Raw genomic sequence first — 14292 nt, forward strand, 5'->3', positions numbered from 1 at the left:
ATGTGGCTCATGAGCTGTGGTTTGGCCACACCTCCTATAGTTGATCATTCCCATGAATACTGCATCAAAGTCAGACCTGGGTGAAACTCTCATTGACTTCCCATCTCCTTTAGGAGTACAGATGGTTCCAAACTGGAACGATTTACCAACCTCACCCCAAACCTGGGGTGCTCAGGTAAGATGAGACCTGGAGCCGATTTACTTCCACTTTTGGTTTGCAAAAAAACAAAATCCAACGGAGACTCTTCCAAACCAAAGCCAAACACCCCCTTGTTGAGTCCCATTTTTTAATCAAATACAAATGGATGAAACCCAGAACCAGGTAGTCAACAATCCTCTCCTCCACCCTAAATGTAGGTGGTATAGATTAAATGGGATCCAAATCTAAACGAACCCGATTCTGAATTTTGGGTTTCTCCATCTTTGTTCGGGAATCTATTCTACTTTCTGTGCACCTCCATCTTACACAGATATGCCATATAGCACCATATTACAGCTGGGAAGTTAACTTGGGCCTATTATTATTGTGAATAGAATGGCAAGATTCCCCTGACAACTTTAACATTAAATTGCTTTTGTGATCAATAGAGCAGGTTGTACAAGTCAGATATTGAGCTCCATCAGCTCAGAAGGAAATGGCTTTTGCAGAATAATTTACTCTATAATGAGCCAAGTGATCACTACAAACCAGGATCACAAAACCAGAGGAGAAGGACAGAGGAAGGAATATGAGAGAAACTGATTATTTATCTTAGTGATTTATTACCCTTGTGTAATTATTTGGACTTTAATAGGTGCATTTGGGCTAGTTTGCATCTTTAATTAGTACTTTTCTTCTTGGAGAAATGTTTGTTCTTCATTTGACTTTTATATTTAAATTTCTGCAGCTCTCAAGGGGCTGTGTTTCAGTGCAAAAAGATGGATGCATAAGTAAACTGTTTAATTTAGAAAATGAGGGAGATTATCTTTATTTGGCTACTCCATCTGGAAGTCTTTAATCTTCTGTTAATTACTAGGAATGACAAAGCTAAGTCAAGTGATGTAGCATCGTCCTTCCCCAGCAGACCACACTTCTGGTCTCATCAACCTGTTGCTCGGTTGGGAACAAATCCTGCCCCTTTTTCACCGCTGCAGAGAATTCCAGTTGAAGCTAACCCAGTGCAAATCTGCAATGCATGGTTTTCAGGTTTCAGACCCCACATAGGTAAATCGGGATACAGGCTGGGGTGAGCCAATAAAGGAGCAAGGATAGGTCTGGTAGATTTACAACCATGTGGATCCTTTTGCATTTGAGCCTGGAAGTCACTGAGCAGCTCCTGAAGGTGCCAAGTGGCTCAAGTCTCATTAAAATCCATGGGAGCTGCAGGCATTCAACACTTCTGGGAGTTGCTCAGCACCTTGTCTCCTTTTGGTTTATTGTGGATGAGAAGGAAAAGAGTGAGCCCAGCCAGCACTCAGATATTCTTACAAGCAGTGTTCTGTAAAAGCACCAATGAAGAGCTCCTTCTGTGTGTGCCATGATTCTAAACTAGTTATCTCTGGAGAATCAGGAAGAGAGATTCCAAAAACAACTTACAAGGACTTCCCTCTGTGCCCAAGGTGGTGGACTGATATCATGAGACTCTCACCTATCACCTCCAGCTTTAGGCTGGCCTCCAGGGTTCCACTCTCATTCTTCAGCTTCACTTTGTAATCCCCACAGTCCTTCCTGTTGGTGCTGGAGATGGAAAGCCGTGTGAAGCTGTCTGTCTTGTCAATATGGATCCTGGCATCATTCAGGAGCTCATCCCCGTCCCTTAACCACGTTGCTCTGACTGGCTTCCGGCCCTCGAATGGGATTTTAACCATGGCATTCTGCCCTGCCTTGACTATCACAGGCTCCTTCATCAGCTTTTCCAGAAGAGCCTTGTCAACATTTGGAGGATCTAAACATAAAAACTCAGCCATTCATAAATAGAACTGAAAGAGAAAAAGCTTATTTTGAGGGCAGAGCTGCTCTGAATTAACTGCTGCTAAATATTTTCAGCATTATTTAACCTGGTACTATTGGGCCCAATCCCAACAAAAATCACTGGAATTTATCATGTGGCAGGTGGGGCTCAGGATCTCACAGGATTTAGATCTTCGGTTTTAGTTGCATACTTACCATATGCTCTGTATCCATACATGCACTGCAGGGTAATTCACCCTGTACAGAACAACAGCACCAGGCCCCACTTACGCCCTCAAAATATAATGTAAGTGAGGCCTAGACTTTGTTCTTGCCCCTGCACTGAGGTGAATTTCATCCAACATGCATAAATTAATTTGGAATTCAGTAAGCATGCATGTGAACTAAGAGACAGTTTTTGATTAAATCAGCTGGTCAAACCTTTGAGATAATGATACAGCACACTTAGAGATGCACATATTATAGAGATGTATTTGCTTGTTTAAGAGTGACATTTTCTTTAATTCTTATGAAGTCTTTTAGGTATAAAATTGTTCACTTTGCAGTGGCTAAATCTACCGCTAGCCACTGCCTGTCAGCTGTTTTTTTCTTTTAATTTCCCTGTTTTTCTTTATATTTTCTGCTTTTTTCACCCACCTCCTCATTTCTTTACAAACTAAAATCTGGGATATTAAATGCAATAAACTTTGTTCTTGCAAGATTAAGGCTCCACTATAAATTTGCAATTAGTTAGGAAATGCGCAATCTCCTTCACAAAAATTGGCTTTAGAGCTAAGAATCAAACCCACATCTCTTACATTCCACTTCATTTCTTTAACCACAAGGCCAGCCTTCTAACCAAAATACTGCTTTGTAAGATAATGAATGCATTACATCAGCGGTTCTCAAACTTTAGCAACCTGATGACCCCCATTTTGATTTAAAATTTTTCATTGACCCCCCTACTCCTCCACTCAGTCCCAGGCTCTGCCCACACTCCATCCCTTCCCACAAGGACCCACCTCACCCCACCCCCACTCCACCCCTACCCCTTCTCTTCCCCGCCTCTTTCCATCCCCTCCCCCGAGCTTGCCCCATCCCTGCTCCTCCCCTTCCCTCCCATCGCCTCCTGCACGCTGCTGAATACCTGTTCCATGGCATGAAGGAGGCACTGTGAGGGAGGGAGAGGAGTTGATCAGCAGGGCTGGCAGCCCTGGACATGACTTGCGGACCCCCTGGAGTACCCTTGTGGACCCCCAGAGGTCCATGGACCCCAATTTGAGAAATTCTGCATTACATTTAAGCACATGCAGGCTAATACATTGCATTAGGAACATGAGCATTCCAGCTGCCTTTTTAACATCGAGGCAATGAAGCAATTTGAACAGACTTGCCTTCAACAAAAATAGATGCTTCAGTTTTGACACCTTCAGCTTCAAATTTATACTTCCCAGCATGACTCTCTTCTACTGTGTCTATCAGATTGTGGACCAGCCCATATTTTTCAGAAGAGAGTTCATCCAGGCCTGTTAGCTGCTGTGTAAAGGACAGGGAGACATTTTTTCTTTACAGGAACTATCCAATATTTTGGCAGGACAAATGTCAGATGGGACTTTCCGGTTTATTAATATATCCAATATTTTGGCAGGACAAATGTCAGATGGGACTTTCCGGTTTATTAATATATCCAATATTTTGGCAGGACAAATGTCAGATGGGACTTTCCGGTTTATTAATATGGCTATTCAAAAGAAAGACTGGCCAGCCAAGAAGATAACACACTAGAGCCGACTGGAAAATGACTCTTGAACTTCAATTTTCACACACATCCCTTTTCATCAACATTTTTTGGATTTTTTGGGGGGGCGCGGGGGGGTAGGAAAAGAAAATTTGGTCAACATTTTTAATAAAAAAATCATTTTCCATTAAAAATGTTGAACACTTTCTTTTCCTCAGAAAACTGAAAATGCAAACATTTTTGTTGAAAATTTATTCATTTATTTATTTATTTATTTTGGTGAAAATTTCCCTTCAGTTGAACTGTCATTTTCCCTCAAAAAAAAAAAAAAAAAATAGAATGGAAAAATGTTGACCATCTCTATAAAACACCCCCACCGATATCACAAACCTGACAATTTTTCTGCCTGGCCAAAGCAAATATTGTGGTCTTCTTGGCTTGCTTGCAATCTTTTCTGGAAACCGGGTAGCACACCAAACGTATCAGCCAAATACAATGGAAGTGCAAAATTTCAAACTATTTGGATGATCAAATGCAGTTCAAAATATTAACAAAAGATACAGGGAAACACTTGCTTTTTTTTTTTATTGGGAGACAAAGGGAATTGGACTTGGGAAATAAGAATGCTCGATGTGCCAAATGAAACTGAATACAAAATCCAGGTGTGACAAAGTGGGAATTTCCTGTAGTATTTTTATGAAGCCTCAGTTTTCCCCATATATAGCTTTTCTACTCAGTGGGAGAAAAATGATTAAGTTTGCTCTTGGGGCAAAGAGACATGTGGGGGGGGTATGCCACTTAGCTGTCTGAGTGGACTGAATGGGTCATTAGAAGGACTGGCTAAGGTCAACCCTTATCAGTGGAAAATCTGAGAAGAACATAGAAAACCCTAAAGGCCATATCATTGACACCTAGCAATCAACACCCAGAGGAAGGAGCTTTCCCCCACCTCTCACCCCTGGGTTTGAACTCAGCATGGACCTACCTGGAAAATAAAGGACTGGGAGGTGACCAAAAGACAGTAAAGAATTGGTTTCTGGAAGTGGCTGGGAGCTAGCTACGGGGACTGACTAAGGAAGTCAACAGAGCCTGAAAAGGGAGTTAACTACAGCTTGGCTAGCGAATTACTCTGGCTTGACTAAAATGGACTATGCTTTAACTTTCGTTTCTCCATGCTAACCTAAGGACTTCCAGTGCTGTGTTCCTGTTGACTAATATATCCTGCTTTGTTTTGAAAACTCTGCTTGGGTGTCACTACAAATACTTGCTGGGGTGCATTAGTTCCTGAAGGGTGTACAAGACTCTAACCAGGAGTCCACTTCACTGGGACTCGCTGAGGAGAGCTCATGCTATGAAACAGGAGTGCTGAAACCCAGAGGCTCCAATCTAGGAGGCGGTGAGGCAGCAGGGCAAGTGGGACTCCTTGGAGGTCTGCCACACTGACTGGGTTACTCCAAAAGATGATCTAAAACAGTGGTTCTCAAACTTTTGTACTGGTGACCCCTTTCACATAGCAAGCCTCTGAGTCTGACCCCTCTTATAAATTAAAAACACTTTTTTATATATTTAACACCACTATAAATGCTGGAGGCAAAGCGGGGTTTGGGGTGGAGGCTGACAGCTCACGACTCCCTGAGGGGTCCCGACCCCCAGTTTGAGAACCTCTAGTCTAAAAGCTGGGGTGTAGCACAGATCCTCTGTAGCAACAAGCAGCTCAAAACAGGGTATTTCATAGGAATCAGTGACTGTCTAGGGTTCCTCAGCTGTGTCCACCATAGCTCATCATTAATCCCCAGGTAAGATCCTATGTTTTGGTCACCATTGCTTAATTACTATGATATTCTTTGATTATTTAACTGGTAACCCTTCATGTAACCACTGATGGACCAATATATTCCCTACTAAGGGCCTGATCCAAAGTCCATTAAAGTCAATGTGAGTCTTTCCATTGACCTCAGTGGGCTTTGGAGCAGGTCCTAATATATCTAAGCTGTCTCCATTCCTCTCCATCCCTACTTCTAAAACCTGGTTCCATGCCTGGGTCATTTCTCATCTGGACTACTACAATCTCATCCTCAGTGACCTTGTGACCCAAACCATTCTCCTGCATTGTAATGAGACATTGCATCTAATTTGTCTTATCTTAAGTGGTGCTGAACATTGATTTCAATGAGCACTGTGGATGGTCCACACCTCTCACAATCATATCTTCAACCTGAAGTTCCTTGGAGAAGGCACCTTGTTTTTCTTTGCATTTCTGAATGCACCTAGTATGTATATGTACTCTAAATAATCAGTAGTGGGGAGAAGAAAGGAGGCTTGTCCCTTCCCTGCCCATGTCAAGGAAAATGAGATGGGAAAAAAACCTCACAATACCCTCCTAGTGTAGATGTGAGAATGCAAATGGCCCTGTGGTGGGACTGGGGAGGAACCCTGCCCAATTCCCCTTGGGAGGCTTGAGCCAAACAGGCTCGGGTGCAATCCCACACAGGTCAGACTCAGTGGCCAGGGAGACTAGTCTGCTGCCTTCCCTTACAGTGGAAACTGGGGCACCACTGCACAGGACCCTGTCTCTCAGCCACATGAAAGTGGGGCAGAGTAAGGAAACACCTTGCCATAATATCGCATGAAAGTTGTAGCCAGCAAGTGAAATAAGTCCTTGGTGTCCCAAGAAAACAGTGAGTTATTGCACCCTTACCTCGAATTCATCTTTAAACCAGATTCCCTCCACCTGATCGTTATTGAGGCTGCAAGACAGCACAGTGGGTTTCCCTTTCTGGGCACTGACATCAGACAACCCTTTGTTGAAATGGCAATGTGATTCTGAACATACAGAGAGGAAAAGAGCCCACATTGGAAATGCACTGACCATTTGTTACACAAGAGAACATACTGGAGGAGTAACATCTGAGCACAAAAATGCCCGTGCAGATGGGAAGAACAGGCAGCACTCTTATAAAAAGAAGTCCTACAATAATAATCCCAAAATACTATTGAGCCAGATCCTCAGATGGTGTAAACTGACACTGATTTAATTGAGGTCGTGCTGATATACGTCAACTGAGGATATGCCAACGTTCTGCATGCAAGTCAAGTCAATATAATGGACAAGTAGATACACTACAAGCTTGATTTCAAGTGTGTTGTATTTAAGTGGGCACACGTATCCCAATCCCTCATTCCCATAAGAAACTCAGCACAAAACCAGAAATATTTGGCATTATAGACCTTATCCACACTGAGTTAAGTAGTCTTTATTTTCATGAGCAGCCTCATTGACTTCAGTGGTGTTAGTCAGATAAGGCCAACGAATATGAGTAAGAGTTTTCTGGGTTGGATTTTATGTGCATTTTCATATAACAGAAAATTTGGCACTGAATGGGTCTCAGGGCTGTGGAAAAATGGAGATCTTTGCACTGGACATCATTAGAAACAATAAAGTAAAAGGATCTGTTTTGAACTACTGGGAGATGGCGAAGAAATATGGACACTTTACTTGAAAAGATATGGAAACTAATTTTTTGTGAACTGGATAATGCCTATTCCTTGTGTGCTTTGAGTCTGTTTATTTCATAGGAAGGAGTTAGAAGGGCTTAGAGGGGGGTTCCAGAGAGATCTCACAATATTTCTAAAGGCTATCATTAATATATACCAGTTCTATCACAAGGATCTCAAGGCACTTTGACAGTTATAAATCTCTGCCCAACCTCCTGGAAGTGGTGAAGTTACTATCTCCATTTAAAGATGTGGAAGCTCAGACAAACATTTTCAAGTCTCCCCTTCCAGATGTGTTGAACGCATGGAGCTCCCATTGACTTCAGCTACAAGTTGGGAGCATCAGCACTTCTGTAAATCAGATCCAAGTTAGGCACCCAAAACAGGAGATACCCAAAATCAGTGACCACTTTTAAAAATCTGGGCCTGTGATTTACTTAAGATCACAAAGGAAATTTATGGCACAGTCACAGGTAGAACAGAAAGCCTCCAAGTTCTCAGGCCTAGATCTCAACCACAAGATTATCCTTCTTCTCTAAAATACTAGAGCAATAGCACCATAAAAGCCATCAATGAAAAGTGAATACCCCTTGCTTCATCTTGGAGAAAACCTCCTCTTCTTTTCCAGTCTCTGTTTTTCAAGGTTTCTTCTGCACTTAGTCCCCTGGCATTAAGGCCTGATATCTGTCCTCTTCTGGCATCAGCCTGGACTCCACTATGATGGCCTGACATCTGATCATAACCCAGTGACCCTTCACCATGAACACCTGGCATTCTCCCATCAATGGAGCCATCCTGTAATTTATCTCCTGCACCAACAGCTGCTCCACCAAGGGCAGGATCCCTGCCACAAAGGGAACCCAAGTGTCCTAAACCACCATTACCACCACTGGCAACTGCTCCATCTAAGATGGAATCTCTGCTGTCAAGTGAATCCGTGCCCCAAGCTCCTATGAATGCACCACCAGTACCAGGCCCTGCCCCACCTAGCACTAAACCTTCGCTATGTATGGAATCCAACACACCTGCCCCACCTACTCCAGCACCAGCCCTGGTGCCACCAGACATACCATCCTTGTCAAAGAAAGACTCCATGCCCTCTGGACCACTTATACCAGCACCAGGCCCTGCTCCACTTACCTTACCATCCTTACCATAGAGAGACCCTATGTCTCCTGCACCTGCTGATCCAGCACCGACTCCGCTTAGCATGGCATCCTTGCCAGAGAGAGAACCCATGGTTCCTGCACCTGCTGATCCAGCACCGACTCCGCTTAGCATGGCATCCTTGCCAGAGAGAGAACCCATGGTTCCTGCACCTGCTGATCCAGCACCGACTCCGCTTAGCATGGCATCCTTACCATAGAGAGAACCCATGGTTCCTGCACCTGCTGATCCAGCACCGACTCCACTTAGCATGGCATCCTTGCCAGAGAGAGAACCCATGGTTCCTGCACCTGCTGATCCAGCACCGACTCCGCTTAGCATGGCATCCTTACCATAGAGAGACCCTATGTCTCCTGCACCTGCTGATCCAGCACCGACTCCGCTTAGCATGGCATCCTTGCCAGAGAGAGAACCCATGGTTCCTGCACCTGCTGATCCAGCACCGACTCCGCTTAGCATGGCATCCTTACCATAGAGAGACCCTATGTCTCCTGCACCTGCTGATCCAGCACCGACTCCGCTTAGCATGGCATCCTTGCCAGAGAGAGAACCCATGGTTCCTGCACCTGCTGATCCAGCACCGACTCCGCTTAGCATGGCATCCTTGCCAGAGAGAGAACCCATGGTTCCTGCACCTGCTGATCCAGCACCGACTCCGCTTAGCATGGCATCCTTGCCAGAGAGAGAACCCATGGTTCCTGTACCTGCTAATCCAGCAGCAGCTCCACCAACACCATGTCCACCTAAAATAGGATCCTTACCATAGAGAGAGTCTATCCTTCCTGCACTATCTAAACCAGTACCAGCTCCACCTAGCATAGCATCCTTACCACAGAGATAGCCCTCACCCCTTGAGTCACCTAAACCAGCACTGTGCATACCATTCTTGCCACAGAGAGCACCCGTCAGACCCCCTGCTCTTCCTAATCCAGCATCAGCTCCACCAGATATAGCATCCTTTCCTGAAAGAGTTTCCATCCTCCCTGGGCTACTTACACCAGCACCAAAACCATCTGCCCCGGAGCCAGCTCCACCTATCATTCCATTCTTACCGTAGAGAGACATCCCGCCCCCCGCACCACCAAAACCACTCCCAGCCCCAGCCCCAGCAGCACCAGCTCCACCTAGCATACCGTCATTACCATAGAGAGACCCTATGGCCCCTGGACTACCTAAATCATCACCACCAACACCAGTACCAGCCCCATCTCCACCTAGCCCACGATCCTTACCACCGGGAGACCTCATTCCTCCTGCACCACCTAAACGAGCACTGGTACCACCAATCTCAGCCTCATCTCCACCAGCCACAGCCCCAACTGCACCTAGCATACCGTCCTTACCACAGAGAGACTTCCTACCACATGCATCGCCTAGACCAGCGTCATGAGCGCCAGCCCCAGCAAGCATATCATCCTCATCATAAAAAGACTGTATGCCTCCTGCACCTGTTAATCCAGCACTGGTTCCACCTTTCATACCATCCTTACCACAGAGGGAGCCCTTGCCCCCTGCATCACCTGAGCCAGCACCGCCACCATCAAATGCACCCAGGATAGCAGATCTGCCACCAAGTGCACCCATGCCTCCAGCACCGTCTAGTCCAGCACCAACACTGGCTCCACCTAGCATAACATCCTTGCCATAGAGGGAGCCTGCACCACCTAGACCAGCGAGATCAGTGAGACCAGCACCCGCTCCCCCTAGCATGGCATCCTCACCACAGAGAGAACCCGTGCCCCCTGCACTACCTAGTCCAGTACCAGAACCACCCGCTCCCCATAGCATGCCATCCTCACCAAAGAGGGAACTTGTGCCCCCTGCATCACCTGAGCCAGCACCACCAACATCAGAGGCACCTAGTATAGCATCTCTGTCACCAAGAGCACCCATGTCTCCAGCACCATCTAGATAGTCTCCAGCACCAACAGTGGCTCCAAGTAGCATACCATCCTTGCCATAGAGGGATCCTACACTCCCTCCTCCTCCTAACCCAGCACCACCAATGTTCGCACCGCCTTCCATGCCATGGAGAGATCCCAATTCTCCTGAGCCTCCTAACCTAGCACCAGCACCACCAAGCATGGAATCTCTACTGTCTAAAGAACCCAACCCTCCTGCTCCCCCTAATCCGCCACCAGAACCAGCTCCACCCAGCATAGACTCCTCACCATAAAAAGAATGCAGATCCCCTTCTACTATTGCACCACCAATACCAGCTCCACCTAACTTCAAGTCTTGGCCATGAATCTTTCCTAAACGTCCACATTCATTACTAGCCAAACCAAATTTATTCCCATTTGCCACTGAAACTCCATCTGTGCCTGCTCCAGAAAACTGGCCTTTCCCCATCCTTCCATCCTTCCCCACCCTTCCAGTTAGCCTATCTTGTCCCAAAGATCCATGTTGCCAATCAACATCCATTGAGGAGCCATAGAGGTCTCGACTACCATCTTGGTTACTTCCATACTGGCCATCTTTGCCCATTCTGGTGCTTTTAAGGTGGTTTTGATTCCCAAGGCCTTCTCCCTGTAGAAGTTCCTTAGCACCTTCTTCATCTAGCAACATGGACTTATCTGTCTGCCATCCAGTTTTATCTGTTCCATCTCCTTCAGTTTGTCTGCTCTTTCCTCTGGCAGCTGCATTGTAGACACATTGTTCGTTGATTTGAGAAGAAGCCATTCACAGGAAAGAAAAGACAAAAGCAATAGGAACAGTGAATAAAAATCTCACATAACACTGCAGCCACCAAATGAAATATCATGCCACTGTAATGAGAAATGTATGAAAGGGATGAAAATGAGAGCATTCAATTTTGCACTACGATTTTTATGATTTCATTCCAGGACATTTCACAATACAGAAATTTAATTTTTTGCACAGAGGACATTTTCACACCCAGAATATATAAAACTCAAAATCTTGCATGTTTCCAATGGAAGTTTCAGTCAGAATTTTATGTTTCTCAGACAAAAACCAACATTTTAAGTAGAAATGGGTCTGTTGTCACTCCAAAAAGGTGACATGAAGCTGACATGAAAGACAGTGCAACTTTTGCAGCTCCATTTTGTAAATTTCAGAATGAAATGGTAGTTTACAGAGTTTTGTTTCAATTATTTTACCCACCAAGCTTTTCTTATTTACTCATTTAGTTAAATGCATATAAAGGGTGCCTAACTTGTATGTGCTAGGCATCCCTGACAAAACTTAAAACATATATCCTCCCCTTCAAACAATGCCATACCTTCACAATCACGGTTCCCTCCCATTTTCATATGTGCCCTGATGCTCATCAGATTCAGGTTAGTTTGCACCATGGGAAGAGTGGAAGGGCCCTGAGAGAGATAGTCTCTCAACATTTTATTTTGGGGGTGAAGCAGTGTTTAGCCTGAGGATGGGCAGAGCCAAAGCCACATCTAGCTTTTCATCCGCTGGGGGATGCTGTGGTTTTCAGAAGTACAGAGATAGCTGTTGCTGAGAGGGAAAGGGGTCCATTGAAAGTAAACAAGAAAGTCCGTTATGGCAGTTGGAGACGAACATTCCATGCCCCTCCCGACTCTCCTCTGCTGAGGAGCAGAGACCTCCTCAGGGAACTTACACAGGGGAGTCTAAACACACCAGTGGGACAGCCAGTAAATGGAGACAATCAGAGTCCTCTTACAGGAGTTTGCATGGAGCCAGCAGTGACTGGCAGCAGCCAGCAGCCACGGGTAGTGGGCCAGCACAGACTCACAGAGATCAGTGTTGGCCAAGAGACACCCAGAGGATACCAGCAATAGCTAGCAGCCATCTTAGGCCACCTGGGGGTTGATAGCAAACCTGATTGATCCTAAAGCCATTTTAGGGAGGCCCTGTCTCAGTAGCTCCAGCCTAGAGGTGTAGTGGGGCTGGAGCGAAAGGCCACTTCTGGCTGAATGTGTATCTATGGCAAGTTTAACGGGAAGCCTTCCCTGCAGACTAACCCCTGGCTCTCTGCTGGAGGGGTTTGTCCATCATCACTCAACAAGAGGAGCTGCTTTGAGGGAGGTCTAAGTAAAATAGCTGAAAACACTATCCAGGTATCCTGAGGTAGCCTTAAACCTTGAAGAGGCCTGGCTCTAACTAGGTAATGGAGCCTATCAGATTAGGAAGGATCAGTCATCAGTCAACCCCACAGTTCCTGTCATGAGAGGCTGAGGGGATACCATGGACACAAAGGCAACTTCTCCCTTGTACCCATCCCTCTCGTACCCATCCCTCTCCTGAATTCAACAAAAAGATCACATACCCAGTGGCTAACAATCCCCACCATACTCCAAAGTACAGGGCCTACTAGTTGAACTGCAGGTTTGGGGCCCTGACCCTCTAAATTTCCCACCCAAGGAGTAAAGACTCCAGCCCTATATATAGGTTAATATTTACTTAAAGTGTAGTTGTTCCTTAGGTAAGTTAAATAAGGATGTACACTACCAATTGTAAATATGGTTAACAGGCCAGAGGTCTGGGGGTTCAACTTTCCTCATCTGGTCCCAGTTGGGTTGAAGGTCAGCAACTTAATGAGGACAACAGATAGTTGATTTGGATAGCCTAATTAAGAGGACCCTACTTTAGAAATAGCAGCACTTGAATAGGAATAGTAGAGTTTCAGGTCAGAAAGGATATTTGTGATCATCTTGTCTGATCTATTGTGTAACACAGGCCAAAAATTTTCACCCTGTAATTTCTTCATCAAGTTCCTATATTGCGGTGGAGTTGGAGTGTATTTTTAAGAGAGATCCAGTCTTGATTTAAAGTCTCCAAGTGATGGAGAATCCATCTTATGGCAATAGGGGAAATGAGAGCTTGCAGGTTTTGTCAGTGTTCATAAGGAGGGGAATTATTGTCTGATTGTCATAGTCCTACTGAAGAGGAAGGCTGAAGTTACTTTCTAACCTGCTTCCTACTTTCCCAGATAGCACTCCAGAGCCACCAGCTTAACAATCAACTCCCAACAGCAATCCATGTCTAACGGCAGGGCACCTGGTGGCAAAGTTAGGTCCACCATAAGAAAGCAAAACTGAAGCTAAGGGAAGAATAGAGTGTTACTCACGTTCCACCTCCAGCCATGCACTAGAGGAGCAGATTCTTATATCGAGGGTGTAAGTCCCTTTGTCAGTGAGCTGTGTGTTTTTAATCACCAGCTGGTGGGTCAGGCCATCAGGAGAGATGGAGATTTTGTACTTGTCACTCTTCTCAATGGGATGTTTTCTATACAGCCACATGGCATCATAGCAGGGGCTATATAGGCTGCATTCAAAGATGGCATTTCCTTGCTCATGGCAGTGCACTTCACTAAGCAAGCGTCGGAATCCCACAGGAATGACTGCAATGGCAAATCAAGGGCTATTAGTCATGTAACAGATTCTCCATGACAGGCAGCTCAGGTCTTTCAGGGAGAAAAGCTATGCTGGAGCCTAGGAAAGTCGCCTACACTCTGGGAGGCTGTGAGAAGAGTGTGTTACATGCCCCCTAAAATGACCCTCCCTTCTATTATATTTTATACAAGAAATATACAAAAACATATCTTGAAGCAAAGTAATGTTGTTTCCCTCCTATTGGAGGCCACTATGGAAAGTTACAGTGGGACAGCTGCCACCTCCAGTCCCTCTGCAAATCTTGGATGGGATGGCTCATTTCCCTACAAGGACCAAAAAAGGAACAGCCCACTTCTATATCCAATGACCAGGGTGGGGTAGCGCCCATTCCCTTATAATGGAACGTGGTCTCTCCAAGTTAGGATTGAGGGCCATTGTTAGGAAAATGTGGGTGAAGGAGTTGCTTGACTCACTAGGACTAAATGTGGATGGATGGATGGATGAAAGAAAATTTGAAGTCAGCAAGCTTTTGCGCTGGCAGAAAGAACAGCTACCCGGAGATGTACGCCTTAGTCTACTTGTGAGTGGTACAGGAATATATTTTTTTTTACTTAACTAGGTACCTATAC

At 45.3% G+C, this 14292-nt stretch overlaps 1 protein-coding gene across 1 annotated transcript in view; it reads right to left on the bottom strand.

Annotated features, from left to right (window-relative positions):
- IGFN1 (immunoglobulin like and fibronectin type III domain containing 1) overlaps nucleotides 1–14292 on the bottom strand; it is a 47240-nt gene that overhangs the window by 12603 nt on the left and 20345 nt on the right. Inside the window, exons 12-15 of the mRNA XM_077839589.1 lie at nucleotides 13399–13671; nucleotides 6367–6491; nucleotides 3325–3466; nucleotides 1629–1925 (exon numbers count right to left, since the gene is read on the bottom strand). Of these exons, the coding sequence (XP_077695715.1) occupies nucleotides 1629–1925; nucleotides 3325–3466; nucleotides 6367–6491; nucleotides 13399–13671 (837 nt within the window). The remainder of the gene's footprint in view (nucleotides 1–1628; nucleotides 1926–3324; nucleotides 3467–6366; nucleotides 6492–13398; nucleotides 13672–14292) is intronic.

The sequence above is a fragment of the Eretmochelys imbricata genome, chromosome 21 (genome assembly GCF_965152235.1).
Source record: "Eretmochelys imbricata isolate rEreImb1 chromosome 21, rEreImb1.hap1, whole genome shotgun sequence".
Classification (NCBI taxonomy): Eukaryota; Metazoa; Chordata; order Testudines; family Cheloniidae; genus Eretmochelys; species Eretmochelys imbricata.